Below are 27,725 nucleotides of genomic sequence, written 5' to 3'. Positions count from 1 at the left end.
TTCACTCTCCTTCCATCATTTAATGCATTATATTTAAAATACTCAGTCTTGACTATATATCACCCCATGACTTGGCCCCATCCTATCCATGTAATCTCTTCATTTATAACCCCTCCAGAATGCTGTGCTGCCCTGTTTCCAGCCTTAATGCAACCCGCCCTCCCCTTCACCCTACCTTTGGTGGCAGAGCCTTCAGTTGCCTTTGCCCCTGGAGATTTCCTTAGACTTTCGATTAGGGGGAGGTGGTGGTGTAGCAATAATGTCACTGGACTCAGGAACCCAGAGGCCCAGGCTAATGCTCTGGGGACATGGGTTCAAATCCCACCATGGCAGCTGGTAGAACTTAAATCCAATTAATAAATCTAGAATTAAAAGCTAATCTCAGTTATAGTGGCCATGAAACCATTGTCAATTGTAAAAAGCCATGTGGTTCACTAATGTTCAGAGAAGGAAATCTGCCATCCTTACCTGGTCTGGACCAACATGTGACTCCAGACCCACAGCAATGTGGTTGACTCTTAAATGCCCTCTGAAATGCCTAGCAAGTCACTCAGTTGTAGCAAACTGTTAAAAAGTCAAATAAAAAGGACTGAAACAGGACGGGTCACCTGGCATTGACCTATGCACCCTGATCACAGATTGTGGCTCAGTGGTACACAGTCGGGAGGGAGTTGCCCTGGGAGTCCCCAGTGTTGAATCCGGATCCCATGAAGTCTCGTGCTATCAGGTCAAACATGGGCAAGGAAACCTCCTGCTGATTACCAACTACCTTTCCCCCCCCTTAGCTGATGAATCAGTACTCCTCCATGTTGTGAAGCACTGAGGGTGGCAAGAGCACAGGATGTGGGTCTTCAGTGTCCATCACCAACAGCGGCTCAGTAGCACCATGACTGACTGAGCTGGCTGAATCCTAAAGAACATAGTTGCTAGACTGGGTCTGCGGCAAGTGGTGAGAGATCCAAAAAGAGGGAAAATCCTACTTGATCTCGCCCTCACCAATCTACCTGTCGCAGGTACATCTGTCCATGACAGTATTGGTAGGAGTGATCACCATACAATCCTTGTGGAGACAAAGTCCCACCTTTGTATTGAGGATAACCTCCATTGTGTTGTGTGTTACTACCACAATGCTAAAGAGGAATGTGGTAGTGATAGGAGATAGTATAGTCAGGGGGGATAGATACTGTACTCTGCACTCGAGAGCATGAGTCCAGACGACTATGTTGCCTGCCCAGTGCCAGGACATCTGCTCAGGGCTGGAGAGGAACTTGCAGTGGGAGGGAGATGATCCAGTGGTTGTGGTCCATGTAAGCATCAATGACATAGGTAAGACTAGGAAAGAGGTTCTGCATAGAGAGTATGAGGAGCTAGGCACTAAATTAAAAAGCAGAACCTCAAAGATTATAATCTGTGGATTATTACCTGAGCCACATGCAAATTGGTGTAGAGTTTAGAGACATGAATGTGTGGCTCAAAGATTGGCGTGGGAGAAATATGTTTCAATTCATAAGGTACTGGAGAAAGAGGGAGCGGTACCACTAGGATGTCTACACTTGAACCATGCCGGGGCCAGTATTCTAGCGAGTCATATAACTAGGGAAGTAGAGAGGGCTTTAATTTAACTAGAGAGCGCTTTAAATTAACCAGAGAGGTGAAAGGGTCACAAATGGGAAGATTGAGTAAATTAAAGGGAAATGACAAGGCAATAGATCAAGGTAGTAATAAAGATAATGATGATCAGAGTATGACAGGAAGGGACAGTGATGTTTGCCAGCAGATAGGGCCAGAGTTTATAAAAACAATAAAAAAACTGAATTAAGGGCTGTTAGCTGTTGTGAAGCTAGCTGTTTCATGTTGCTACTAGGCAGTAGCAACGCAAGTGGTATTCACCACTAACAGGATGCTGCCGTCAAGCCAAAAAGATGCTCTGTTTATCACACAAATAAGTAAAGTGGTAGATGAATTTCAGTGTCAGTGTGATGTAAACATAAAGAACATTTACACATTGCACCTGTATCAGCTATGCAAAATTAGTGACAGCCATTCGCTGGTTCATTCCCCAGGGCAATGTCTTGACCAATCAGAGTCAAGCTGCCTGGTTTAAATTTCAAACAATGCTTGGCAATTAACTGTCAGTCACCATAAACAGGTGCATTCTTCATGGCAATGCCTCTACTAATAAGAGTCCACTTGACAACAAATTAGCACTCTCTTCATCTACAGTATAATGTGTTGTTTCTCCTAATATTGGCATTTTCTTGCAAAGTGTCCTGATGAGAGCAAGACAAAAAACTTTGACAAAAAATGGTTATTTTTTCAGCAATACTCAAGAATGGATAAGGGGGAATGGGTAGATGTGGTATATTTAGATTTTCAGAAAACTTTTGATTGGGTCCCACACAAGAGGTTAGTAAACAAAGTTAGAGCATATGGGATTGGTGGTAATGTACCGGCATGGATTGACAACAGTTAACAGACAGAAAACAGGGAGTAGGAATAAATGGGTCATTTTCAGGTTGTCAGGCTGTGACTAGTGGGGTACCACATGAATCACAGCCTCAGCTGTTCACAATCTACATCAATGATTTGGATGTGGGGATTCATGTAATGTTCCCAAGTTTGCAGATGGGACAAAACCAGGTGGGAGTGGGAGTTGTGAGGAGGAGACAAAGACGCTTCAAAGGGATTTGGAGAGGCTAAGCAAGTGGGCAAAAATTTGGCAGATAGAATACAATGTGGAGAAATGTAAGGTTATCCACTTGGGTAGGAAAAACAGACCTACAGTGCATTTCTTAAATAGTGAGAGACTGAGAAGTTTTGAACTTCAAAGGGACTTGGGTGTCCTTGTTCATGAGTCACTGAAAGCTAACATGCAGGTACAGCAAGAAATTAAGAAGAGAAACGGTATGTTGGCCTTTGTCACAAGAGGATTTGTATATAGCAGGAAAGATGTCTTACTGCAATTATATAGAGCTTTGGTGAGGCTGCTCCTGGAGTACCGTGAACAGTTTTGGTCTCTTTAACTAAGGAAAGATATACTTTCCATAGAGGAAGTGCATCAAAGGTCAATTCCTGGGATGGAGGGATTGTCCAATGAGGAAAGGTTAAATAGACTGGGCCTTTAGTCTCTGCAGTTTAGAAGAGTGAGAGGTCATCTCATTCAAACATACAAAATTCTTCCAGGGCTTGACCAGGTAGATGCAGGATGGATGTTTCCCTTGGCTGGGGGTATGGGGGGGATGGTGGCAGGCTCTAGAACCAGCGGACAGAGTCTCAGAATAAAGGGCAGGCCATTTAGGACTGAAATGAGGAGGAATTTCTTCACTCACAGGGTGGTGAATCTTTGGAATTCTCTGCCCCAGAGGGTTGCAGAAACTCAGTCGTTGAGTATGTTCAAGACTGAGATTGACAGATTTCTACATATTAAAAACATCAAGGGATACGGGGATAGTGCAAGAAAATGGTGTTGAAGCCGATCAGCCATGATCGCATTGAATGGCGGAGCGGGCTCGAAGTGCCTAATGTCCTACTCCTGCTCCTATCTCTTATGTTCTTACATACTTATGTAAATTGATAGATTTGAAACAGATCTAGCAACCCAAACCTGGGCATCCATAAGGCACAGAATTGTATACAACCACAACCTGTAGCCTCATGTCCTGGCATATCCCTCACTCTACCATTACCATCAAGCCAGGGGATTAACCCTGCTTCAATGAAGAGTGCAGGAGGGCATGTCAGGAGCAGCACCAGGCATATCTAAAAATGAGGTGTCAACTTGGTGAAGCTATAAAACAGGACTACTTGTGTGCCAAACAGCATAAGCAGCAAGTGATAGACAGAGCTAAGCGATCCCACAACCAACAGATCAGATCTAAGCTCTGCAGTCCTGCTACATCCAGTTGTGAATGGTGGCGGACAATTAAACAACTCACTGGAGGAGGAGGAGGCACCACAAATATCCCCATCCTCAATGATGGGGGAGCCCAGAACATCAGTGCAAAAGACAAGGCTGAAGCATTTGCAACCATCTTCAGCCAGACATGCTGAGTGGATGATCCACCTCAGCCTCCTCCTGAGCTCCCCAGCATCACAGATGCCAGTCTTCAGCCATATCACGCCACGTGATATCAAGAAACTGCTGAAGGTACTACTTACTGCAAAGGCTGTGGGCCCTGGCAACATTCCAGCAATAGTACTGAACATCTGTGCTCCAGAACTAGCCATGTCCCAAGCCAAGCTGTTTTAGTACAGCTACAACATCAGCCTGACAATGTGGAAAATTGCCCATGAATGACTTGCGCACAAAAAAAGGACAAATCCAACCTATCCATTTACCGCCCATTAGTCTACTCTTGATCTTCAGCAAGGGAGGGAGGGGGTTGTCAACAGTGCCATCAAGAGGCACTTACTCAGCAAAAACCTGCTCACTGACGCTCAGTTTGGGTTCCGCCAGGGCCACTCAGCTCCTGACCTCATTACAACCTTGATCCAAATATGGACAGGAGGGCTGAACTCAAGAGGTGAGGTAAGAGTGACTGCCCTTGACATCAAGGCAGCATTTAATAGAGTGTGGCATGAAAGAGCCCTAGCAAAACTGAAATCAGGGGGAAAACTCTCCACTGGTTAGAGTCATACTTCGCACAAAGGAAGATGGTTGTGGGTGTTGGGGATCAGTCATCTCAGCTCCAGGACATCACTGCAGGAGTTCCTCAGGATAGTGTCCTAGGCCCAACCATCTTCAGCTACTTCATCAATGACCTTCCTTCCATCATAAGGTCAGAAGTGGGGATGTTCGCTGATGATTGCACAATGTTCAGCACCATTCGCGACTCCTCAGATACTGAAGCAATTCATGTCCAAATGCAGCAAGACTTGGACAATATCCAGGCTTGGGCTGACAAGTGGCAAGTAACATCTGTGCCACACAAGTGCCAGGCAATGACCATCTCCAACAAGAGAGAATCTATCCATCGCCCCTTGACATTCAATGGCATTACCATTGTTGAATCCTCCACTTTCAACATCCTAGGAGTTACCATTGACCAGAAATTGAACTGGACCTGCCATATAAATACCAGGCTTGCAATACTGCTCTTGTAGCAGGTAAGAGGCTGGAAATTCTGCAGCGAGTAACTCACTTCCTGATTTCCCCAAAGCCTGTCCACCATCTACAAGGCACAAATCAGGAGTGTGATGGAATACTCTCCACTTGCCTGGATGAGTGCAGTTCCAAGAAGGAAATAGATAGATTTCTGGACTCTAAAGGTGTCAAGAGGTCTAGGGAGAGAGCGGGAGTATGGCGTTGAGATAGAGGATCAGCCACAATCATATTGAATGGCAGAGCAGGCTCGAACAAAAAGTTCAACACCACCCAGGACAAAGCAGCCCTCTTGATTGGCAATCCATCCACCACCTTCAACATTTACTCCCTCCACCACTGACGCACAATGGCAGTGTATATACCATTTACAAGATGCACTGCAGCAACTCACCGAGGCTCCTTCAACATCACCTTCCAAACCCGTGACCTCTACGACCAAGAATGACAAGGGCAGCAGATGCATGGGAACACCACCACCTGGAAGTTCCCCTCCATAGAAACATAGGACAGAATCTTCTCCCTGTCGGTGGGCTGGTCGGGAGTGGATGTGGGCGGGCGTGGAGCCGATCACTGCCCGCGATCGGCTGTGCGTCACTGTTTTACATGGGCGGGCTTTAGCGTGATGCGTGCCTGGTAGCGCTCAGCGCTAGCTGGGCAGGCTGGGGTAGGAGGGAGAGTTGGGGCCTGCACTCTTTCGTGCATGTGCGCAGAAAAAGCCCGGAAATCTCCCTGAGGCACGGAGCTGCCTTAGGGAGATGAAGTTCAGATTGAAAGTTTGAGAAAAAGAACGATTAAAGTTATGTCGACATGTCCCCTCATGTGACAGTGTCACACGAGCTGCGACATGTTTATTAAATGAACAAAATTTATTTATTAATTTAATAAAACATTAATGAAACCTCATCCTGCCCGTGGATGAGGTTTCCTGAAAAATGCGAAGGCCGCTTGGGCTCTTCGCCTGCCGCCAATATTAAGGTTGGGCGGGCAGCATTGATAATGGCGTTAATTGGTTTTTAAATGGCCTCAACAGGCCTTTGACATGGCCGATCAGAATATCTAAATGACGCGCGGTGACATCGGGACGCACGCCTGACATCACTCCGTGTCATTTTATGCGTCGGCGTGCGGGGCCCACCCCTGCACACTGACATGAAAATGCCCCCCATAGAAAAATAGCAAATAGGGGCAGGAGTAGGTCATTCGGCCCTTCGAGCCTGCTCCACCATTCAATATGATTGTGGCTGATCCTCTATCTCAACGCCATACTCCCGCTCTCTCCCCAGACCCCTTGATGCCATTAGAGTCCAGAAATTTACTTCCTTCTTAAATATATTCATTGACTTGGCCTCCACAGCCTCCTGTGGTAGAGAATTCCACAGGTTCACCACCCTCTGAGTGAAGAAGTTTCTCCTCATCTCAGTCCTAAATGGCCTACCCTGTATCCTGAGGTTGTGACCCCTTGTTCTAGACCCCCCCCAGCCAGAGGAGACATCATCCCTACATCCAGTCTGTCCAGCCCTGTCAGAATTTTATACGTTTCAATGAGAGCCCCTCTCATTCTTCTAAACTCCAATGAATACAGGCCTAGTTGGGCCAAATCTCTCCTCATACGACAATCCTGTCATCCCAGGAATCAGTCTGGTGAACCTTCACTGCACTCCCTCTATGTCAAGTATATCCTTTCTTAGGTAAGGAGACCAAAACTACACACAATACTCCAGTTGTGATCCCACCAAAGCCCTGTACAACTGCAGTAAGACATCCTTGCTCCTGTACTCAAGTCCTCTCACAATGAAGGCCAACATACCATTTGCCTCCTTAACTACTTGCTGCACTTGCACGCTTGCTTTCAGTGATTGGTGTACAAGGACACCCAGGTCCCTTTGTATGTGAACATTTCCCAATCTATCATCATTTAAATAACACCCTGCCATTCTGTTTCTCCTACTGAACTGGATAACTTCACACTTATCCACATTATACTGCATTTGTCATGTATTTGCCCACTTACTCAACATGTCTAAATCACCTTGAAGCCTCTTAACATCCTCCTCACATTGTGTCGTCAGCAAAATTGGAAATATTACATTTGGTTCCCTCATCCAAATCATTGATATATATTGTGAATAGCTGGGGCCCAAGCGCTGATACCTGCGGTACCCCACTAGCCATTCTGAAAAAGACCCATTCCTTCCTGCTCTCTGTTTCCTGTCTGCTAACCAATTCTCAATCCATGTCAATATATTACCCCCAATCCCATGTGCTTTAATTTTACACATTTATGCGGTACTTTATCAAAAGCTTTCTGAAAATTCAAATACACCACATCCACTGGCTCTCCCTTATCTATTCTGCTAGTTACATCCTCAAAAAACTCCAATAGGTTTGTCAAACATGATTTCCCTTTCATAAGCCCATGTTGGCTTTGTCTAATCCTGTTGATATTTTCTAAGTGTCCTGTTATCACATCCTTTATAATAGACTCTATCATTTTCCCTACTACTGATGTTAGGTTGACCAGTCTGCAATTCCCTGTTTTCCCCCTCCCTCCTTTTTTAAATATTGGGGTTACATTTGCCACCCTCCAATCTGCTGAGACTGTTCCAGAATCTACAGAATTTTGGAAGATGACAATGAACACATCCACTATTTCTATGGCTATCTCCTTTAGTACCCTGGGATGTAGTTTATCAGGCCCTGGGGATTTATTGGTTTTCAGTCCCATTAATTTCTCCAGGACTATTTTTTTAGTTATACTAATTTCCTTCAATTCCTCCTTCTCACTAGACTCTTGGTTCCCTAGTAGTTCTGGGAAGTTATTTGTGTCTTTCTCCCTGAAGACAGAATTAAAGTAGTTATTTAATTGCTCTATTATTTCCTTGTTCTTTATTATAAATTCTCCCCTTTCAGACTGTAAGGGACCTACATTTGTCTTCACTAATCTTTTTCTTTTTACACACTTATAGAAGCTTTTGCAGTCTGCTTTTATGTCCCTTGCAAGTTTACTCTCATACTCTATTTTCCCCTCTTAATCAATCTCTTGGTCCTCCTTTGCTGAATTCTAAGCTGCTCCCAATCCTCAGGTTTGCTACTTTTTCTAGCAACTTGATATGACTCCTCTTTGGACCTAATACTATCCTTAAATTTTCTGTTAGCCATGGTTGGGCCACTTTTCCTTTTGGGTTTTTGCACCAGAAAGGAATATATAACTGTTGCAATGCATACATTTGTCCCTTAAATATTAGCCGTTGCATATCTACTGACATGCCTTTTAGTAAAGTTCCCCAATCTATCTTAGCCACACACTATCCTGACTTGGAAATATATCGCTGTTCCTTCACCATTGCTGGGACAAAGTCCTGGAACTCGCTCCCTAACAGCACTGATGATGTACCTACACTACATGGACTGCAGCGGTCCAAGAAGGTGGCTCACCACCACCTTCTCGAGGGTAATTAGGGATGGGCAATAAATACTGGCCTAGCCAGGCATGCCCACATCCTGTAAATGAATAAAAAGGTGGTTCCTCTGCTACCTTTAAAATCTTCTCAGGACCCATTTCTTCAGTGAAGTCTTCCATCAGATCTCCTACCCTCTCTCTTCCTCTAACTGTCTGTGTTAGAGTTGCAAAGGAAGTTCAAGTTGTTGTTTTTCTAAGGTAAGTGAGTGAGTGTGGTTTGCAGTACCAGATCCTGCTTTGTGATAGAGCAGAGTCTGATATAGATATATGGATATAGATCGTGATGAATCTTCCATTTTCCTTTCAGGTGCTGTGGATTCTCTGACAGCGGATCCCGCATTGCTACTGATCATTGTTGGATGTTTAATATTCTGTATCACTTTCCTGGGCTGCACAGGAGCACTGCGTGATATTCAAATTCTACTGCAAATAGTGAGTGCTTTCAGCCCTTGTAAAGGAAAGAATGTTCTTGCATTTATAATGGCCAGGAATGCTGTAGGACAAAAGCCTGAAATGTGTCTTACTCCAACTCATTTAATTCCTTGCATAGGTAGCAAGTTAGAGTTGCAAAGGAAGTTCAAGTTGTTGTTTTTCTAAGGTAAGTGAGTGAGTGCGGTGTGCAGGACCAGATCCTGCTTTGTGATAGAGCAGAGTCTGATATGCTGTGGATATAGTTTGTGGTTCCTAGATAGCTTCCTATAGATAGTTCCTATAGATAGATTCCTATAGATAGTTCCTAATTCGACTTCATTTGAATAATACCTTCTGTCTGATGGCCTCATAAAAGACCTGAGCTGATGGCCTTCCAAAGTTTATAGGTCTAGGAAGAAAAAGAAAGACTTACATTTTGATAGTGCCTCAAGACACTCTGAAGCAATTTACAATTAATGAAGTACTTTTGAAGAGTAATCCCTGTTATAATGCAATAGCCAACCTCTACATAGCAAGCTCCCACAAACAGCAATGAGATAGCGACCAGAAAATCTGTTTTTAATGATGTTTGTTGAGAGATTGGCCAGAACCTGAACATTAGACTCCAGTATTGTATGTGTGTAGGATTTTCACAAATCAACAGGGATTTCTTATCTCAAGGGCCGATCAGGCTGTGAGCATTGAGGTATTTGGCATGACTCAGCCTACCCTGTGTATCAATGTGAAGGGGGTACCTGAATGTCTGGTTCTGTACCCAGTGCCTCCTGCCCCTTCCCATCCTGTCAGGCACAGCCAGCCAGCTCCTTCAAATGTGTTCATAGAGATTCATAGAGTCACAGAGTCATTTATGGCACAGAAGGAGACCATTGATTCCATGTTGGCTCGCCAAGGAGCAATCCAGTCAGTCCCATTCCCCAGCTCGATCTCTGTAGCTCTGCAAGTTTACTTCCTTCAAGTGCCCATCCAATTTCCTTTTGATTGTTTCTGTTTCCACCACCCTTGTCAGCAGCAAGTTCCAGGTTGTTACAATGCGTTGCATAAAAAAGTTCTTCCTCACATCTCCACTGCATCTCCTGCTCAAAATCTTAAAACTGTGAACCCTAGTCTTTATACAATTAGCTAATGAGTTTTTCCTTGTCTACCTTATCCAAACCTGTCATAATCTAATACACTTATATTAAACCTGCCCTCAATCTCCTTTGCTCCAGCGAGATCAATCCGAGCTTCTTGAATCTAACCTTGTAACTGAAGTCCACCCCATCCCTAAACCATTCTGATAAATCTCCTCTGCACCCTCGCAAGGATCTTCACATCCGTCCTAAAGTGTGGTGACCAGAACCAGACACAATACTCTAGTTGTGGCCTAACCAGAGCTTTATAGAGAATCAGTATAACTTTCCTGCTATTGTGCTCTATGCCTCTATTTATGAAGCCCAAGACCCCAGATGCCTTGCTAACCAATCTATCAATATGTACTGCCACCTTCAAAGGTAGATGTGCAAGCAGCCCCAGGTCCCTATGTCCCTGCACACTCTTTAGAACTGCACCATTAAGCCTATATTGCTTCTTCCTATCCCTTCTGCCAAAATCCATAACCTCACACTTTTCTGTATTCAATTGTATCTGCTACTTGCCTGCCCATTCTGCTTGCCTATATATGTCTTGTCTCAGTCAATTCAAATCATCCTGACTGTCACTTTTCCAAATTTGGTATCATCCATAAAATTTGGAATTTTACTCTGTATTCCAATATTCAGGTCATTTATATATAACAAAAAAAACTGTTCCTAGCACTGACCCTTGGAGATCATCACTGTCTACTCCAGTCCAAAAAACAACCATCTGCGATGACTCTCTGCTTCCTGTCCTCAACCTTAATTTTCATCCAAATGCACACTGATCCTTCTATTCCATAAACCTCAATTTTGTTAAACCTTATGATAAAATAACCACTCTTACTGAAATGTTCCCCCACAGACACTTAGTCCACCTATTTTCTTAACACCAGATCCAGCAAAGCCTCCTTTCTAGTTGGGCCAAGACATACTGGTCAAGGAGGTTCTCCTGAACACAGTTCAGAAACTCTTAAATAAAAACAGAAAATGCTGGAAAAGTTCAGCAAGCCTGGCCGCAGGCTGAAGAAGAGCCATACAGACTCAAAACGTTAACTCTGTTTCTCCACAGGTTCTGCCAGACCTACTGAGTTTTTCCAGCATTTTCTGTTTTTATTTCAGATTTCCAGCATCTGCAGTATTTTGCTTTTATCAGAAACTCTTACCCCTCCTTACCCTTTGCACTTACAGTATCCCAATCGATATTTGGGTAGTTAAAATCCCCCAGTATCACTATAGTCCTTGCATATCTCTGTGATTTCCCTACAGATTTACTCCTCTTACTATCTCTCGTTACTTGGTGGCCTATAGAATACCCCAAGAAGCATGATTTTACCTGTTTTTGCTTCTCAACACTAACCAAATGAACTTTGAACTTGGCCCCTCAAGGAAATCCTCTTTCTCCCAGCACTACAATGTCTTCCCAAATCATTACTGGCACCCCAGCTCCATTTTTTGCCTTCTCCATCTTTTCTAATCACTCTATATCCTTGTATGTTAAGTGCCCAGTCCCACCATGTTTAAGGTGTCAGAATTGATGCTGGGACAGGCATGAGCGTGGCACCAGATTGGGCTTTGCCAGTTCCAGGGCCCATCTCATGACCCAACATGAAAAGTTGGAGTTGGTGACTCTGTCCCAAGGGGCATGCAGCTGTCCATCACCAGGCTTACTCCTCCCACCAGGAAAGTACCCAGGAAGGGCACCAGAGTAGATTCCAGAAGGCATACCATATGTACAACGCACCTGCTGCAAGCAACCTTAGGAAAAACAACTTCTGGATGATCTGGAGGGTTAACAACCTCATCAAGTCCAACGGGTGTCAAAGGGTTTGATGTTGGAGCCCAAATTTCCCCAAGTTCTGTTTGATACGAGCAAAGCCCCATATCGGGAGAGCAACCTCACAGATTTACTCCTGTGGTGCAACTGTAGGCTAAACCTGCACTTAGCACTCAAGCTGAGTCCTGTGCCCTAGAGTGAGCTCAGGCCCTATAACTCCAGACTTACATTAATAAATAAAAAATCATTGAGTAGCAGAAGCCCCCACTCATTGCTACTTTATACAGACTATTGTTACAAACTTGAGCTTGGGCTGATAAATACCAAGTTACTTTCGCACAAGTGCCAGGCAATGGCAATCTCCAACAAGATACAATCTAACCATCTCCCCATGACATTCAACAGCATTACCATCGCTGAATCCCCCTTTATCAACATTCTGGCAGTTACCATTGACCAGAAACTGAACTGGACTAGCCATATAAATACTGTGACTACAAGAGCAGGTCAGAGGCTGGGAATCCTGCAGTGAGTAATTCACCTCCTGACTCCCCAAAGCCTGTCCACCATCTACAAGGCACAAGTCAGGAGTGTGATGGAATACTCCCCACTTGCCTGGATAACAACACTCAAGAAGCTCGACAACATCCAGGACAAAGCAGCCCACTTGATTGGCACCGCATCCACCACCTTAAACATTCACTCCCTCCACCACCGATGCACAGTGGCAGCAGTGTGCACCATCTACAAGATGCACTGCAGCAACTCACCAAGGCTCCTTATACAGCACCTTCCAAACCCATCACCTCTGCCATCTAGAAGGACAAGGGCAGCAGATGCATGGGAACACCACCACCTGGAAGTTCCCCTCCAAATCACTCACCATTCTGACTTGGAAATATATCGCCGTTCCTTCACTGTCGCTGGGTCAAAATCCTGGAACTCCCTCCCTAACAGCACTGTGGGTGTACCTACACCACATGGACTGCAGTGGTTCAAGAAGGGCAGTTAGGGATGGGCAATAAATGCTGACCTAGCCAGTGGTGCCCACATCAGTTGAAAGAATAATAAAAAATATTCCCATTCCTCTGGGAAGTTTACTTCCTTAAACCCAAAGCGGAATTTTTACTAACTGGATCTGCAGGGGGGTGTCAGTCGGAAAGTGGAGGTGAGGCCTGTAATTCAGGATTCCCCCCCGCCCTCAGTGGAGATTGAACTCCACAGCATGTCACTGAGTGCTTCCCCACCCAGAGGCCAGCCACACCAGGGGCAGGCTGATTGACTAGAGCGGTGCCCGGGGAGATGTCAGGAGCGTGTGAAGGAGGGATAAAAGGCTTCGCTTGTTGTTAGGGAGCCCATCCATGGACATAAGCAGGTGGATCCAGGTAGTAAGTGTGAATGCACAGACCTCCTGAATCCACCACGTTCTTGTCCCGAGGAAGTTTCCAGGTTTCTTGACCCTCAGGAAACCCAGCCGACAGCAGTTGAAATGCTGCAGCCTGATTATCATATCTACAGTTGCAGACCACCTCCTTGGGACAGGCTGGTGTCCCTCCCACATTGCAGCTCCAGGTAAAGCCGGAAACGAGCCGGTTGTTGGAGAGTTTGGGTCGGGAAACAGAATTTTGAGATTTTAACTTCCACCCAATCCAACCCACTTGTTTTTAATTGAAATTCAACCCACATAATGTTGATGCCTTACTAACCTCTCAATTGAAAGTTCTGCATAAATGTTTAAGCAAAACTCCACAGTATTAATCCCTGCCCATTCAAGGCAAGAGTTTAAGATTTGTTCAGGGGAGTATTAGACAGTAACGATGACTGTTTAAATAAGGTGATCATTGTCCACACCCATTGATATATCAGTGTATGGGCTAATGTTCCAAACTGCCATTCCCAATGAAGTTCTGATGTGTGTTCCTGATGTGAGTGACTGTAGCATATACTCCTGAACCAATCATAAGCTCTAACCTTGAATGAGCAGGCTTGAAGGGCTGAATGGCTTACTCCTGCTCCTGTTTCTTATGTTCTTCTGTAGAGGAATTGATATTGTTGAGACGATAGTTCTATCAGGTTGAACAATATGTATGGCCCTTGCTGGTCTGCACTGTATATACTAAGAGTTGTATCTTTATTTGCAGTTTATGTGGTCCCTCCTGCTCATCCTGTTTCTTCAGGTAATAGGTGCCACGCTTGGCTTCATATTCTCCAAAAAGGTAAAATGAATATTCATTTATTTTTGCCTTTCTTTCTGCACATGTTTCCCTGCCGTTGGTGCAGAGGAATAGAAGAATCTAGAATGAGTGTTCTCTCTGAGGCATTGTGCATGAGCAGTGCTCGGTTCAGCACCCACACGTTATGTGGATGGCCAACTTATCTGGTTCTTCTGGAATTACTCCTAATTTACAGCCTCTTGGGGAATGGGCAGTGGAACGGGACCAATTGGCATGATCTAACCCCTGACGATTCTCTGACATTGGCTGGCATTGGATGAGGGTCCTTGCCACTGCCAGGTGCTCCAAAAGTCAAAGCCTTGGTCTGTTGAAACATTCAGGAACAGAGATGCTAGTCGCTCCTGTGCCATTGGTAGTTTTCTGATGAGGATCAAACCACTCGGTCTTTCTTTCTGCCTGTCAGACCTCAGGGGTATTGTAGCAAACAATAATATTGCAAAGCTCCCACTGGTTCTAAATTAAATTTCATTCATTTAAGGTTGAAAAGAAGAGTGTGGCATTATTCGAGAAAGGGATAATCAGATACAGGGATGACCTTGACCTGCAAAATCTCATTGATTACATCCAGAAAAAGGTATTGATTCTGCTGTGTCAGTGCAGTGTGCTCTGGTTATAATCTGCAGCTTGATGATTGGTCCTCATTTTCAATAAAATTATTTAAATGTAATAGTTTCTCATGATGCAGTGTAATAGAGGAGTATTATGTTTAAGCAATTTTAATGAGAGTCACTTGTCTTACCCTCCCTTCTCACTTCTAGTTTCAATTACTTAAATGAACTTTTCAATCTCAAATAAATTCAAACACCAAGTTATTTTTGGTGGTATTTGACAGGCATCTGGACCTTTTCCTTTGGTATTTAGATGGATGGATTGACACTATTTGACTATCTGAGAGGAGTACTCCTGCCAGACAATTTTATAATGTTTTTTGGAAATTGCATTTGATTTTCTAGTAGAGCATCAGATACCTGGAGCCTTGTGCCTCACTGTCCTGTTACCTTTCCCATCTGACTTCTCCTTTAAATTCTGCTCTGCAAATTTAAAGTATAAAATTAGAAAAACATTTCCCCTAACTGCCTTCCATTGTCAGTGACCCAAACCAAGAACATTTATTCTTGACAGTAAAAAATGAGCTTCTCCAGTTGTCACTGGGTATCTAGTTCCTATTTCATACAATTCAATATATGTCTGAAAATGCTGTTCTGCTGTGTTTAGTTCAATGCTCTTTGCTAAACTTCACCAATGGCCCAAGCGTGGGGATGGAAGAGGATATCTCTGCACTCTCAAGTGTTGACAAAAGCTTCCTTTGACAAGAAATAGGTCTAAGCCCATAAAACTGCTCCGGATGTGTTTTAGGAGTTGGAACTGCCAACCACCCTCTGAATGGGCCTGTGATCCTACCCGAAATCCTGGGGGATGGAGATATTTGCATTTCCCTAGCAAGTGTCCACTTCAGCTGGGACATGGAGTTTAACAGTAAAGCCTGTCTTTTGCTTACATGGATCAGAGCTGACAGCCTCTGAGAAGATGAAGAAATTCAAATACTAGAGCCCTGTTCTCTGAAGGCCAGTTTCCTGAAGGCAAATGGTTCTCAGGAGACCAACCTTTCAGGAATTCAACTTTAAGAACTGAAATCCCCCCTCCAGCAGATACCTGGGATGTACAGGCGTCTCTTACACTCGGCATCACCAGGGCACAAGTAGAGGGAAATATTTCCCAAAACAGTACTCCACCTCAATATTCCTGTTCGAGGGCAGAAAGAGACAAGGTTGCAGCACTGCTAGGTCTTGCTCCGCAGAATTCCCAGATACTGTTGCCTTTGCACCCTCTTGGTAGCAGAATTTATTTGGTTAACACAAGTAGCTGACAAAAACCCAGTGGCTGGCAGAATAAATGTGGAAAGGTTATGATGAGGGAAAACGTCCCTAAGCTCTGCTTACTGGTTGGTAAAGTAGAGGTGGCTGCCCAGTGAGGCGCTTTCCACTTCAGGGCTTTTCTCCTCTGGGGACTAATGAAGTACATCAGGGAGGGGGCAGAACAAGAACGCTTGAGGGCACAACTGACCGATACTACCACAGGCAGTGCAAGCCCCAGAGCGCATGTTAGCCATAGAAGTCCTTGTCCAAACCTGCCTGCCTGTTGAACCCACAATCTGGTTCATTGACTTTGTTAATCAGAATGAGTTCACCAATACCTGGGTGCAGCTTTCTGTGGTCTAGCCTAACCCATGTTGTTTCCCTCCCCTTCCTTTTTATGCTCCAAAAAAAATAGCTCGTGAAGTGGAGTATTAAGAAATCCAAACTTAGCTTGGAGGTCCCGACTTTCTTCGGGCCTCCTGCACATGCTGCATGCCGGGAGCGGGCTGCACCTGCGCAGTTTTGCACCTTCACATTCTTCAGGCCCAGGACAGGCCCTGCGCGCCTGCATCTGGAGGATAAAGAAGAAAGGCACAAAAACCCAGGTCAGGTGGCGAGGTGCGGAGTGCCATAGCCAGCAAGAGTCCCAGAGAGAGGGACAGGGGAAGGGGACAGGGAGAGATCCCAAGAACTGTCCCAGGCAGGGGACAAGGGAGAGGTCCCCCAAAAGGAAGTTCCAGGGAAGGGTCAAAGACAGGGGACAAAAACAGGCCCCAGTTATGCTCAATTAAAAGGAAGGAGCAGAGAAACAGGCTCCAAGTTAGAGAAAGGGCTGCAGGGAGCAGACTTAAAGTAAAGTGGGCTAGGGAGAAGCCCTGAAGATCCAAGAAAGCTGAAGGTTGGTGACTCCATGCTGCGGGTCGTTGGGGCAAATGTTCCCCTTTGGAGCAGGAGTGTTATGCTTGGCATGGCTAAAGAGCTGAAATGATGCTTGTGAGTTTAAGTGTACTCAGGAACCCAGGGAAAAGGAATCTCAGAAGGTGAGATTGAAACCCTGCGAGATGAGCTGTTGTTGAAGCCATTCGAGTTGGAGTGACTTTTAGAGAGAATTCCAAGGTGGGATCTTTGAAGATGAAGATTGGAAACCCTCATGAGATAGATGGAGTTTCAGTGAGCTTGGCTGACTCACAGTGCAACTAACAACTGGGTGGGTTGTTGAAAAATCCATGGAATCCATTTTGGTCGCATTTGTCATTTATTGTGTAGTGTGGTGTATTTGACCACAGTTTGCCTGTTAATTCACATGTACCTCATACTTACCCTGAATGTTAGAGCATAAGATAGCTATTGTAAATTGTTTTATCTTTCTGACCTTGTACAGTAAAGTTTATTTTTGTTTGTTCAAAACCCGTGGAATCTTGAGGCTTTATTCTCCTAGCAAGTGTCTTGAATCTCAAACTTTGTCTGCTTTGGACAAAACATTATTGGTCCCTAGCCGGATCTCACCAACAACTTAGGGGTCTGGCCAACCAGCTTAATAGGAGTCAGTGCAGAACATGGCACCAGCATAGAGATTGGCCATACTTTCTACTCCAGCACTACAGCATACTTTAACCAGGGTGAAGAAAGAGGGCTTGAGGATCCAGTTAGCCAATTCTGCCACTGGCACTGTCAATCCTATGATCCATCTCCTGTTTATGGGCTGTAAGGACATATGCAAAGCAAGTCTCAATTTAATCCCCTGGCTACGGGCCCACAGCACAAAATAAACGGGCAATCTCATCCAGAGAGGGTCTGGTGTTAGACATCAAAAAGTGTCTTATTGGTGTTTTTCTGAAGTTGCAACCGAGCTATGTTGATGGGAGAAGATAGAGGATGTGTGACTGTACTTACCACATCCTGTACCTCAGCTAAAAGTACTTGATAAGAAAAGTAGCATAGATGTTAATGTATAAGCCAACCTTTGAAGCCTCCAAAATTCGTTCCAAAAATGAGGGTCCACTTATACGCTGAGTACAGAATGTGAACCGCCAGTGTGGGCGGTCACCATGTTGAAATGAAAAAGAAAAAAAGACTGGTAATTCATATCAGTATATAATTCATATAGTGTGGCAGGGTTTATTCAATAAATTAATTGTACGTAGATACCTTTTACCTCAATTAAAGCATTTTAAAACCCGTCATTGCCTTCGGCATCTGACACAGAGTTCATTGAATTCAATCTAGGTTACTTTGGCTATGGCATCATCTCAAGGACCCCACTCTGGATTAGGTGTGGCGCTTTCCATTTCAGAATCATCCCTCCACAACAAATCAGCTTCCTCTCCATCCATTGAATTGGATATTCCACATGATTTTCAATGATCTGATGGCAGTTTATGCACTAATAGCATCCCACAATTTGATGACAAAACCATGTAAAACATCAAGTGGGGCAGTGTGCACATTCCCACCCTTTGTGAAGGTTTCTTCTCCACCAACCATCCACCTATTTCATTTGGTTCAAACATGATCTTTGAATGGCTTGTTGAGGCACACATCCAAAGGCTGAACTATGGTTGTTAGACCCCCTGGTAGCATTTTGGGTGTTATTTCATTGTAGGTACCTCTTGATCTCATATTGGGTCTGAATATGTCCCACACTAATAAGCTGCATTCTTTACATTGGCCACCAGGGTGCCAATGCCACACGTCATAACTTTACTCCATCCTCAACCATCCAACCTTTGTCATGGGCATGCACAAACCTCCTGCAGGGACCTTGATGTTCAGCATGGTTTTATGTTTGAAAATTGCCATAGGCTTTAATTCCATTCCATTAGCCATGCAGGTTAATACCACTATGAATCTTGTCTTCTCATGTCCTACGGCTTTCACTAGAACTGTTTTTGAACCTTTCCACTCCACAGTTCAGTTGCTAGGCACATCGGAATTCATGGGTGTTTCATCCATGTTGCCAATGTGACTTAATGGTACTCACATTTTGCTGCTATCTGATGAGGAATTGCTGGAAACTGCTCATTTTGGCATCAAGGTCTTTTGATGGACTCTGAGCCGGTCTTGGTCTTCTGTTGCAACACTAAACATTTTTGTTCCATAGAGCGGCTACACTAACTGGCTGCTGCTCTGAAACCTTTGCTGGACTCAGGGTTTGATTTTCCCCATTTAGGTGTACATATAAGTGATATATTTCTGGTGACAACGTAACCATTCTGATGATTTTTGCGGACCCGTTCTGATGCATGCTTCTCAAGTTCAGTGGCTGGTCCCTGATTGAATGGCGCATTTGGTCTTGAACATTTTTAACAGCGGATTCCTTCTTCACTGACTCTGAATTCCCTCGCTGCAGCACAATTATTTAACAAGCTAACAAATGTTATGACTTTTAGCTTGAAACCAGCTTCATACTTCATTTGCTCTGAAGAAGAGTCATCCAGACTCAAACATTAACTCTGTTTCTCTCTCCACAGATGCTGCCAGACCTACTGAGTTTTTCCAGCATTTTCTGTTTTTATTTCATACTTCATTTGTTTTGTTGGAAGACTCATTTCTCTTTGTGGTTCTGCTCTGCGTGGTCATGTCTTAAACTCCCACACATCTTTGCAACATGGCTCTTGTCACCGCCTCTCGATCCCTTGCATCCAGCTATAAGCTAAGTAAAACATACATTTGTGGGGTGAAATATTGAGTCTGACTACCAATATAGCATGTTGTGGTTGAAAAGGTTGGGGGGGGTCAAATTATGTGCAAAAACATTAATTTTGTGGATGGAAAAATATACGCCACAATTTACAGTAAAGGGACCATATCCTGGGTCTAATCTGATGGTTGATGCTAGTGGTGACTGTTTGAGATAACAGTATTTCTCAGCACTGACACGTCTTAATATTAACAAAGAAATTTTAAGTGAGAGTCAATCTTCTACCGGAGATTTTGAATGTAATCTTTTACCTTTCTTTCAGTTCAAATGTTGCGGAGTGTCGAATTATAGTGACTGGTCCAAGAATATGTATTTCAGCTGTGTGGATAATAACCCCAGCCTTGAACGGTGTGCAGTGCCATTTTCCTGCTGTGTCATGGGTACTGAAGAGGTGAGGAAGAGCTACCCTGTACTACCATACTGGGCTAGGAAAGGGTTACTTTCTATTTAAGCACTGAGATTTTTTGTTAGGTGGTAGCAATGTGAAGAATAGGAACTTAGAATTGATTTTCATGCAACATTATAAAAAAATTGGATAATACACAGGTACAGAAAATAATCGGAATGACTAATGGAATATTGGCCTTATTCTCAAGCTGGAACAGGGGAGGAGTACTGTATTCGATTTTGCGCTCTGTACCACAGGAAGGATATATTAACCATGGGTGGGATTTAATGCAAATTCACCTGAATGATGCAAGGGCTTAATCGTCAAATTCTGAACACTTAATCTTAGCCAATTGTATGGGAAAAAATTCCCTTGAGTATGGAAGGTTATACTTGCCAAGTATAATCATGGACCAATCCAATGGAAGTCCATGCTCAACAATGTATGGTACCTGAGGGAGGAGATGAAGAGGCGCTGGTGGGCGAATCAAGAACACAAAGCTATCATATTAAAATTACAGCCGGACCATTTGGAATGAAATCTGGGAGCACTTTTTCACACAGAGGGTAGTGGAAATTTGGAACTCTCTCCCAAGATGCTGCTGTTGGTACCGAAGGATAATTAGAGCTTTCAAGACCAAGATCCACAGATTTCTGTTGGGAAAGGGTATCCAGTGATATGGAGCCAAGGCGGGAAAATTGAGTTGATGTACAAATCAGCCATGATCTAATTGGATGGCAGCAGAACAAGCTCAAAGAGCTAAATGGCAAACAGTCATTCCTTTGTTCCTTCCTGGTCTTCCCTACTCAAAACACTCACTCAGGCTCTCGAATGCCTGCTAGAACTTATTCCCAGTGTCCATTCTTTACAGAAAAACAACTCAGTTATTGGGGGACGGGGGTGGGAGTTAATTTGATGCACTGAACCTTGCCCTGTGGAAATTGTATAGGGAGTATGGTAAAAAGGAATGGAGGGATTACCCACCCTGCTCCCATGTTCATCAGGCCGACTGTAATTAGAAATCGTCGACAGCAAGGGCCCCGCAATTTTAAACAAGCAGGTCCAGGTCTGATCACATCATAGGGACCAGACTGCTGGTTGACCTTGATGCCAGCCCAGGAAAGCAGTGCTAGCTTCCCAACCAGGTCAAATCTGCCAGGATCACAACCAGAGAGGCCCAGTGTGATAAGTTTTACAAATGTTTTCAAAGTTCCTTCTGGACCAGCTGTGCTCCTCCTGGCCTCCTAAGGAAATGTTGGGCCTGCGCTGCCCAATGAAGCTGTGCAGCCCACTATGGAGTGAGCACCTGCAAATCAGGAAAGAAAGGAGAAAAGGAAGGAACTTGCTTTTCTAGAAGTGCCTTTCATGACTTCATGATGTCCAAAAGTGCTTTACAGCCAATAAAGTACTTTGTTGAGCAGTTGCAACATGGGAAACCTGGCAGCCAATGTGTGCACAGTGAACTCCCATAAACAGCAAAGTGCCAAGGATCAGATAGTCTATTTTTCTCCAAATGTTGGTTGAGGGATAAACATTAATTGGACACTGGGTCCCATGGCTCAGTGCTCTATGAGGTGACACTTTTACTTGTTAGACTGTTGTGCAATACTCTTAACCTTTATGACACCTATTTTTCATGGAATGAACTATGTTCTATCTTACCAAACTTTGATAGGATCCAAGAGACACATCAGTCAATTGGCTGTGCTTTCTGTAGTATTAGGGTGTGTAGGACTGTAAGGGTTAATGTGGGACTGGGGAAACAATACTGCCCACAGTATGATGTAGGGAGTCACATGGGAGTAGTAGAGTGTAGTGGTGAGTCTGGTAGAAGTCGGCATGGAGATAGCAACTAGTCAGGACTGTATCCTGATAATAACACACCGTGATATGTATATTATTATGTGTTATTAATAAATTGTTATTGTTCAACCATACAAGCCCCTAGATCTCTTCACGAGACAACATACAACCTTACAACACTTTTTTCCCCTATAGGTACTCAACACCATGTGTGGATATGAGACTCAATCAATGAAAAGGTCGACAGCCCAGAAACAAATTTACACTGGTGGATGTATGGACAAGGTCATCACTTGGGGACATCAGAACTTGTTTCTGATTGGTGGCCTGGGCCTTGGCCTACTTTTGTTGGAGGTCTGTGTCACTGTCTCTATTTTATAAATATTAACCTTCTCCCCAGTCTCCCAGGCTGAAGAGAGGAGGAATCACATTGAATTCCTGCTCAAGATTATTATTCAGGGTTTCCTTTTTCCTGCATTCTCATGGTGCTGGAGTCAAGAGCGTTCACTACACGAGTTCACTCTTTCAACTCCTCTCCTCTTAGTCTGCGCGTCTGAAGATCTTTCGATCCTTTAGCCAACTTTGGTATTTCCAAGTCACAGCTTGCTAGCAATGGTTTATTTTTATGCATTCCTGGGATGTGAGCATTGCTAGCAAGATCAGCATTTTTTGCCAATCCCTAATTGTACTTCAGAATGCGGTGATGAGCCACCTTCTCGAACCACTACAGTTCACCTGGTGTAGGTACCACAGTGCTGTTCAGGAGGAAGCTCTAAGTTTTTGACCCAGTGACAGTGATGGAACAGCGATTTAGTTCCAAGTCAGGGTGGCCTTGGCCCTGAGGGGAACTTGCAATTGGTGGTGTTCTCATGCATCTGCTGCCCTTGTCCTTCTAAGTGATGGAGTTCAGGGGTTTAGAAGGTGCTGTCGAAGAAGGCTGGGTGAGTTGCATACTGTGCATCTTGAAGATGGTACTGGCACTGTGTAGAGGTAGTAGAGTGAGTCAATATTGAAGTAGGTGCACGAGATGCCGATTAAGTGGGCTACTTTGTCCTGGATGGTGTTAAGCTTCTTGAGAGTTGTTGGAGTTGCATTCACCCAGGCAAGTGGAGAGTTTTCCATCACATTCCTGACTTGTGCCTTCTAAATAGTGGACAGGATTTGGGGATTTAGGAAGTGAGTTGCTCTCCACTCCCAGCTTCTGACCTGGTCTTGTAGCTACAGTATTTATATCGTTGGTCCACATATGTTTCTGGTCAATGGTAACCCCCAGGATGTTGATAGTGGGGGATTCAGCCATGGTAATGCCATTGTATGTCGAAGGGAGATGGTTAGAATCTCTTTGTTTGGAGATGGTCACTGCCTGGCACTTGTGAGGTGCAAATTTTACTTGCCACTTATCAGCCCAAGCCTGAATGTTATTCAGGTCTGCTGAATGCTGGCACAGACTGCTTCAGCATCTGAGGAGCTGCAAATGGTAGTGAACACTGCAATTATCAGCAACCACCCCGACGTTTGACCTCTGCTGCAGGGAAGGTCATTGGTGAAGCAGCTGAAGATGGCTGAACCAAGGGCATTATCCTGAGGAACTCCTGCAACCATGTCCTGGGGCCGAGATGATTGGCCTACAACCAACCACAACCACCTTCCTTTGTGTTAGGTACAACTGCAACCAGTGGAGATTTCTTAGCCAATTCCCATTTACTTCAGTTTTGCTCGGGCTCCTTGATGCCACACTCAGTCAAATGCGGCCTTGATATCAAGGGAGTCACTTTCACCTCACCTCTTGGGTTCAACTCGTTTGCCCATGTTTGAACCAAGGCTGTAATGAGGTCAGGAGCTGAGTGGGCCCTGGCAGAACCCAAACTGGGCATCAGTGAGCAGGTTATTGCTAAGCAAGTATTGCTTGACAGCACTGTTGATGAACCCTTTCCTCCTTTGCTGATGATTGAGACTAGACTGATGGGCAGTAATTGGCTGAGTTGGATTTGTCCTGCTTTTAGTGGACAGGTTATACCTGGGCAATTTTCCACATTGCCGGGTAGATGCCAGAGCTGTAGCTAGAACAGCTTGGCTAGGGGCACGGCAAGTTCTGGGGCATGTTCTTCAGTACTACAGTCAGGATATTGTCAGGGCCCATAGCCTTTGCAGTATTCTGTGCCTTCAGCCATTTCTTGATATCACGAAGAGTGAATCGAATTGGTTGAAGACTGGCATCTGTGATGATGGGGACCTCTGGAGGAGGCCGAGATGGTTCATCCACTTGGCATTTCTGGCTGAAGATTGTTGTGAATGTTCAGCCTTGTCTTTTGCACTGATGTGCTGGGCTCCCCCATCATTGAGGATGGGGATATTTGTGGAGCCTCTTCCTTTGGTCACTTATTTAATTGTCCATCATCATTCATGCCTGGATGTGGGAAGACTTCAGAGCTTTGAACTGATTCTAAGAAGTTCTGAAGAAGAGTCATATTGGACTTGAAATGTTAACTCTGTTTCTCTCTCCACAGATGCTTCCAGACCTGCTGAGTTTTTCCAGCACTTTCTGTTTTTATTTTTGATCCGATCCATTCGTCTGGGATAATTTTACTCTGTCCGTAGCATGTTGCTACCACTATTTACCATGCATGTAGCCCTGTGTTGTAGCTTCACCAGGTTGACACCTGGTATGCCTGGTGCTGCTCCTGGCATGCCCTCCTGCACTCTTCATTGAACCAGGGTTCATCCCCCAGCTTGATGTTAATGGTAGAGTGAGGGATATGCTGGGCTTTGAGTTTCAGTTTGTGATTGAATACAGTTCTGCTGCTGCAGCTGATGGCCCACAATGCCCCATGGACACCCAGTTTTGAGCTGACGAATATGTCCTGATTCTATCCCATTTAGCATGGGTGGTAGTACCATACAACACGATGGAGGGTATCATCAGGGTGAAGATGAGACTCCATCTCCACAAGGACTGTGCGATAGTAACGTCTACCAATGCTGTCATGGAAAGATGCATCTTCGACAGGTAGATTGGTGAGGACGAGGTCAAGTAGGTTTTACCCTCTTGTTGGTTTGCTCACCACCTGCTGCAGGCCTACTGTTGTAGATATGTCCTTCAGGGCTTGGCCAGTTCCATCAGGCCTATTGCCACGCTTGATGATGGACACTGAAGTCCACAACCCAGACTACATTCTGTGCTCTTGCTGCCCTCAGTGCTTCTTCCAAGCGATGTTCAATGTGGAAGAGTACTGATTCAGCAGCTGAGGAAGGACGATAGGTGGTAACCAGCAGGAGGTTTCCTTGCCAATGTTTGACTTGATGCCATGAGACTTCATGGGGCTTCTAGACAATGTTGGGCACTCCCAGGGCAACCCTGTCTCGACTATATACCATGGTGCATTGCCATCTCTGGTGTATCTGCTGGTGGGATAGGACACACCCAGGAAATGTGATGGAGGAGCTATTGGGTGTAAGATATGATTCCATGAGTAACTTAGGAACAGGGGTAGGCCATGCAGCCTGTTGAGCCTGCTCCACAATTGAATGGCTGATCATCTACCTCAATGCCACTTTCCTGCACTTTCTCCATATCCCTTGATGTCATTAGTCTCCAGAAACCTATTGATTTCTGTTTTGAACATGCTCAATGATTGAAATTCCACAGCTCTCTGGGGTAGAGAGTTCCAAAGATTCACAACACTCTGAGTGAAGAAATTCCTCCTCATCTCAGTCTTAGGTGGCCTACCCCTTATCCTGAGATGATGTCCCCTGGTTTTAGACTCACCAGCCAGGGCAAACATCTCATCTATATCCAATCCAAATCCATAGTATGATTATGTCAGGCTGTTGCTTGTCAGGCCTATGAGACAGATCGCCCAATTTTGTGACAAATTACCAGATGTTAGTAATGGAGACTGTGGGGTTGACTGGGCAGGATGTGCCATTGTCATGTCTGGTGCTAGGTCAATGCCGGATGATCCAGTTTTATTTGGTTTCGATAGCGGTACAGCTAAGTGGCTACTGAGTCATTTCAGAGGACAGTTATAAGTCAACCACGCGTTGTTGTTCATCTGCAGTCACATATAGACCCAGCTGGGTAAGGACAGCAGATTACCTTCCCCAAAGTACGTTAGTGAACCAGATGCATTTTTACGACAATCTGTTAATTTCATGGTCACCATTACTGAGACTAGCTTTTAATTGCAGATTTATTAGTAAACTGAATTTAAATCCCCCTAGCTGCATGTCTCATGTCTCTGGGATATTAGTCCGTGTCTCTAGATTAATAGTTTAGTAACATTACCACTATGTTACTGTTGCTATCTACTCTTTCCAGCACTGCTTCAGCCTCTATTGTGATTTTTTTTGACAGTAATATGTTGAATGACATGAGTCCTCATTGTGTGGGTTCCCAGCTCTCATCATGTGCAATGACCACAGTTGCACACAGTCAGCTTTGTGGAATGGGGCTGAGAATCACACGGTCCATGCTGAGGTAGCCAATTTCAACTGACACCCACTATACTATCAGCATCTTTTTGGTGGGAGGTTGATTCCTGTTTAACTAAACCCCGCTGGAGGAGTGTGCGGCCGCAGTATAAGAGCAGGTGGTTTTCAGATAGGGTGGTGTGTATATTGCAGCTGTGGTGTTGAAACTTGGTCAAATGACCTGTCAGCACTCGTTGTGCAGAAACAATATATAACCTGACTCAAACAAGAGTGAACTTCTACAGAAGAAGAGAGGGACAATTTTTGTTTTGCTTCCTTACACTCTTGTCTTTTTCCTCGTTTTCAGGTTTTGACGATCTCACTGACAGTTATGTTACTGAACCAAATCCTGTTTATCAAGAAACGAATCGTTGGAAGGAGAACTGCATCCTAACCTCCGCTCCCAGAGGCAGTCCATCCTTCTCAATTCGCCATTGGCAATGCCTAGGGAAGGAGGGACAACTGTTCCCTGTGAAGATCCATTGCATTCCTTCTGACTGCACTGAACCCTCAGTACTCCACACTGAACAGGGGGAAATCTAATTGGGCTGTGAGGAATCCCTCCCATAACACCACCAGCAGCAACATTGGGGAAATAGTTTTTCTTTGCTAATCTGCAACAGTCAGTGCCTCTTGCTGGAGTGTGGTCCCATGGATGATGCAGCCCTCCAGTAAATCTCTCAGATGGCCTTACTTCACTGACTCACTGCAGCAAGGTTCAGTCATCTGTTTTACCACAGAAAGTGAGGATCAACACAACTCTACACAATTCTACAGTCCATCAATGTACACTCCCCAATAAATTCACAGAATAGCGAGCAAGAGCAGGAACCCTGACTGGTTTTTCCTCTCCGTAGCTTAGGGCACCTGCATGATCTGCATGGCCCAATATTATACGGGGTGATCCACTACAAGGGAATCTCAATTCATTTTAACTTCCAGAGCTACATATCAATAAAAATTCATTATCTTACTCAAATATTAAAACATTGGACTAGAAATTCATGTGTGCCAATGTTTGGCCATGGTTTGTGATTCGCAACCTGCCTGTGCTGCTCCTGAATGAAATAAATTTGGTGTACCCAGCTCATTTGTGTGATTGTGGCATGTGGCCAGGTGAGTCCTACGCGGCTTCCTTCTTCTTTGCACTGCCGGCTACCTCTGTGCTCTGGGGGGGTGGGGGTGGGGTGGGGGGGAACAATATTGTGCAGAAATCACATGGTGCAGCTAGCCTGCTTTTCTTAAAGGCAGGCTGTCCCTCTTAAAGGGAAGCTGCACTCCTGAACTGAAAGCTGAATATTTGCAACACTGAAACTGCATGAAAATGGTGCAATAGGCTAGGCAGAGAGGGCACACAGATCAGGTGACACTGCCTTGGAAACACTCATC

General features: G+C 44.6%; 1 protein-coding gene across 3 annotated transcripts in view; it reads left to right on the top strand.

Annotated features, from left to right (window-relative positions):
• LOC144696384 (tetraspanin-33) overlaps positions 1–27,408 on the top strand; it is a 54,138-nt gene extending 26,730 nt beyond the window's left edge. For 2 of the 3 annotated variants that reach the window (XM_078567594.1, XM_078567595.1), the window contains 6 exons: positions 8,872–8,996; positions 14,027–14,101; positions 14,598–14,693; positions 19,938–20,066; positions 22,062–22,220; positions 26,644–27,408. In XM_078567594.1, the coding sequence (XP_078423720.1) occupies positions 8,872–8,996; positions 14,027–14,101; positions 14,598–14,693; positions 19,938–20,066; positions 22,062–22,220; positions 26,644–26,730 (671 nt within the window). In that variant the 3' untranslated portion in view covers positions 26,731–27,408. The remainder of the gene's footprint in view (positions 1–8,871; positions 8,997–14,026; positions 14,102–14,597; positions 14,694–19,937; positions 20,067–22,061; positions 22,221–26,643) is intronic. The other variant, XM_078567596.1, reaches the window with a different exon arrangement.
• Positions 27,409–27,725: the final 317 nt, after the last annotated feature.

Source organism: Cetorhinus maximus, chromosome 22 (genome assembly GCF_964194155.1).
Source record: "Cetorhinus maximus chromosome 22, sCetMax3.hap1.1, whole genome shotgun sequence".
Lineage (NCBI taxonomy): Eukaryota > Metazoa > Chordata > Chondrichthyes > Lamniformes > Cetorhinidae > Cetorhinus > Cetorhinus maximus.
The sequence above is the reverse complement of the archived record's forward strand: the minus strand, read 5'-3'. Positions and strand labels throughout refer to the sequence as shown.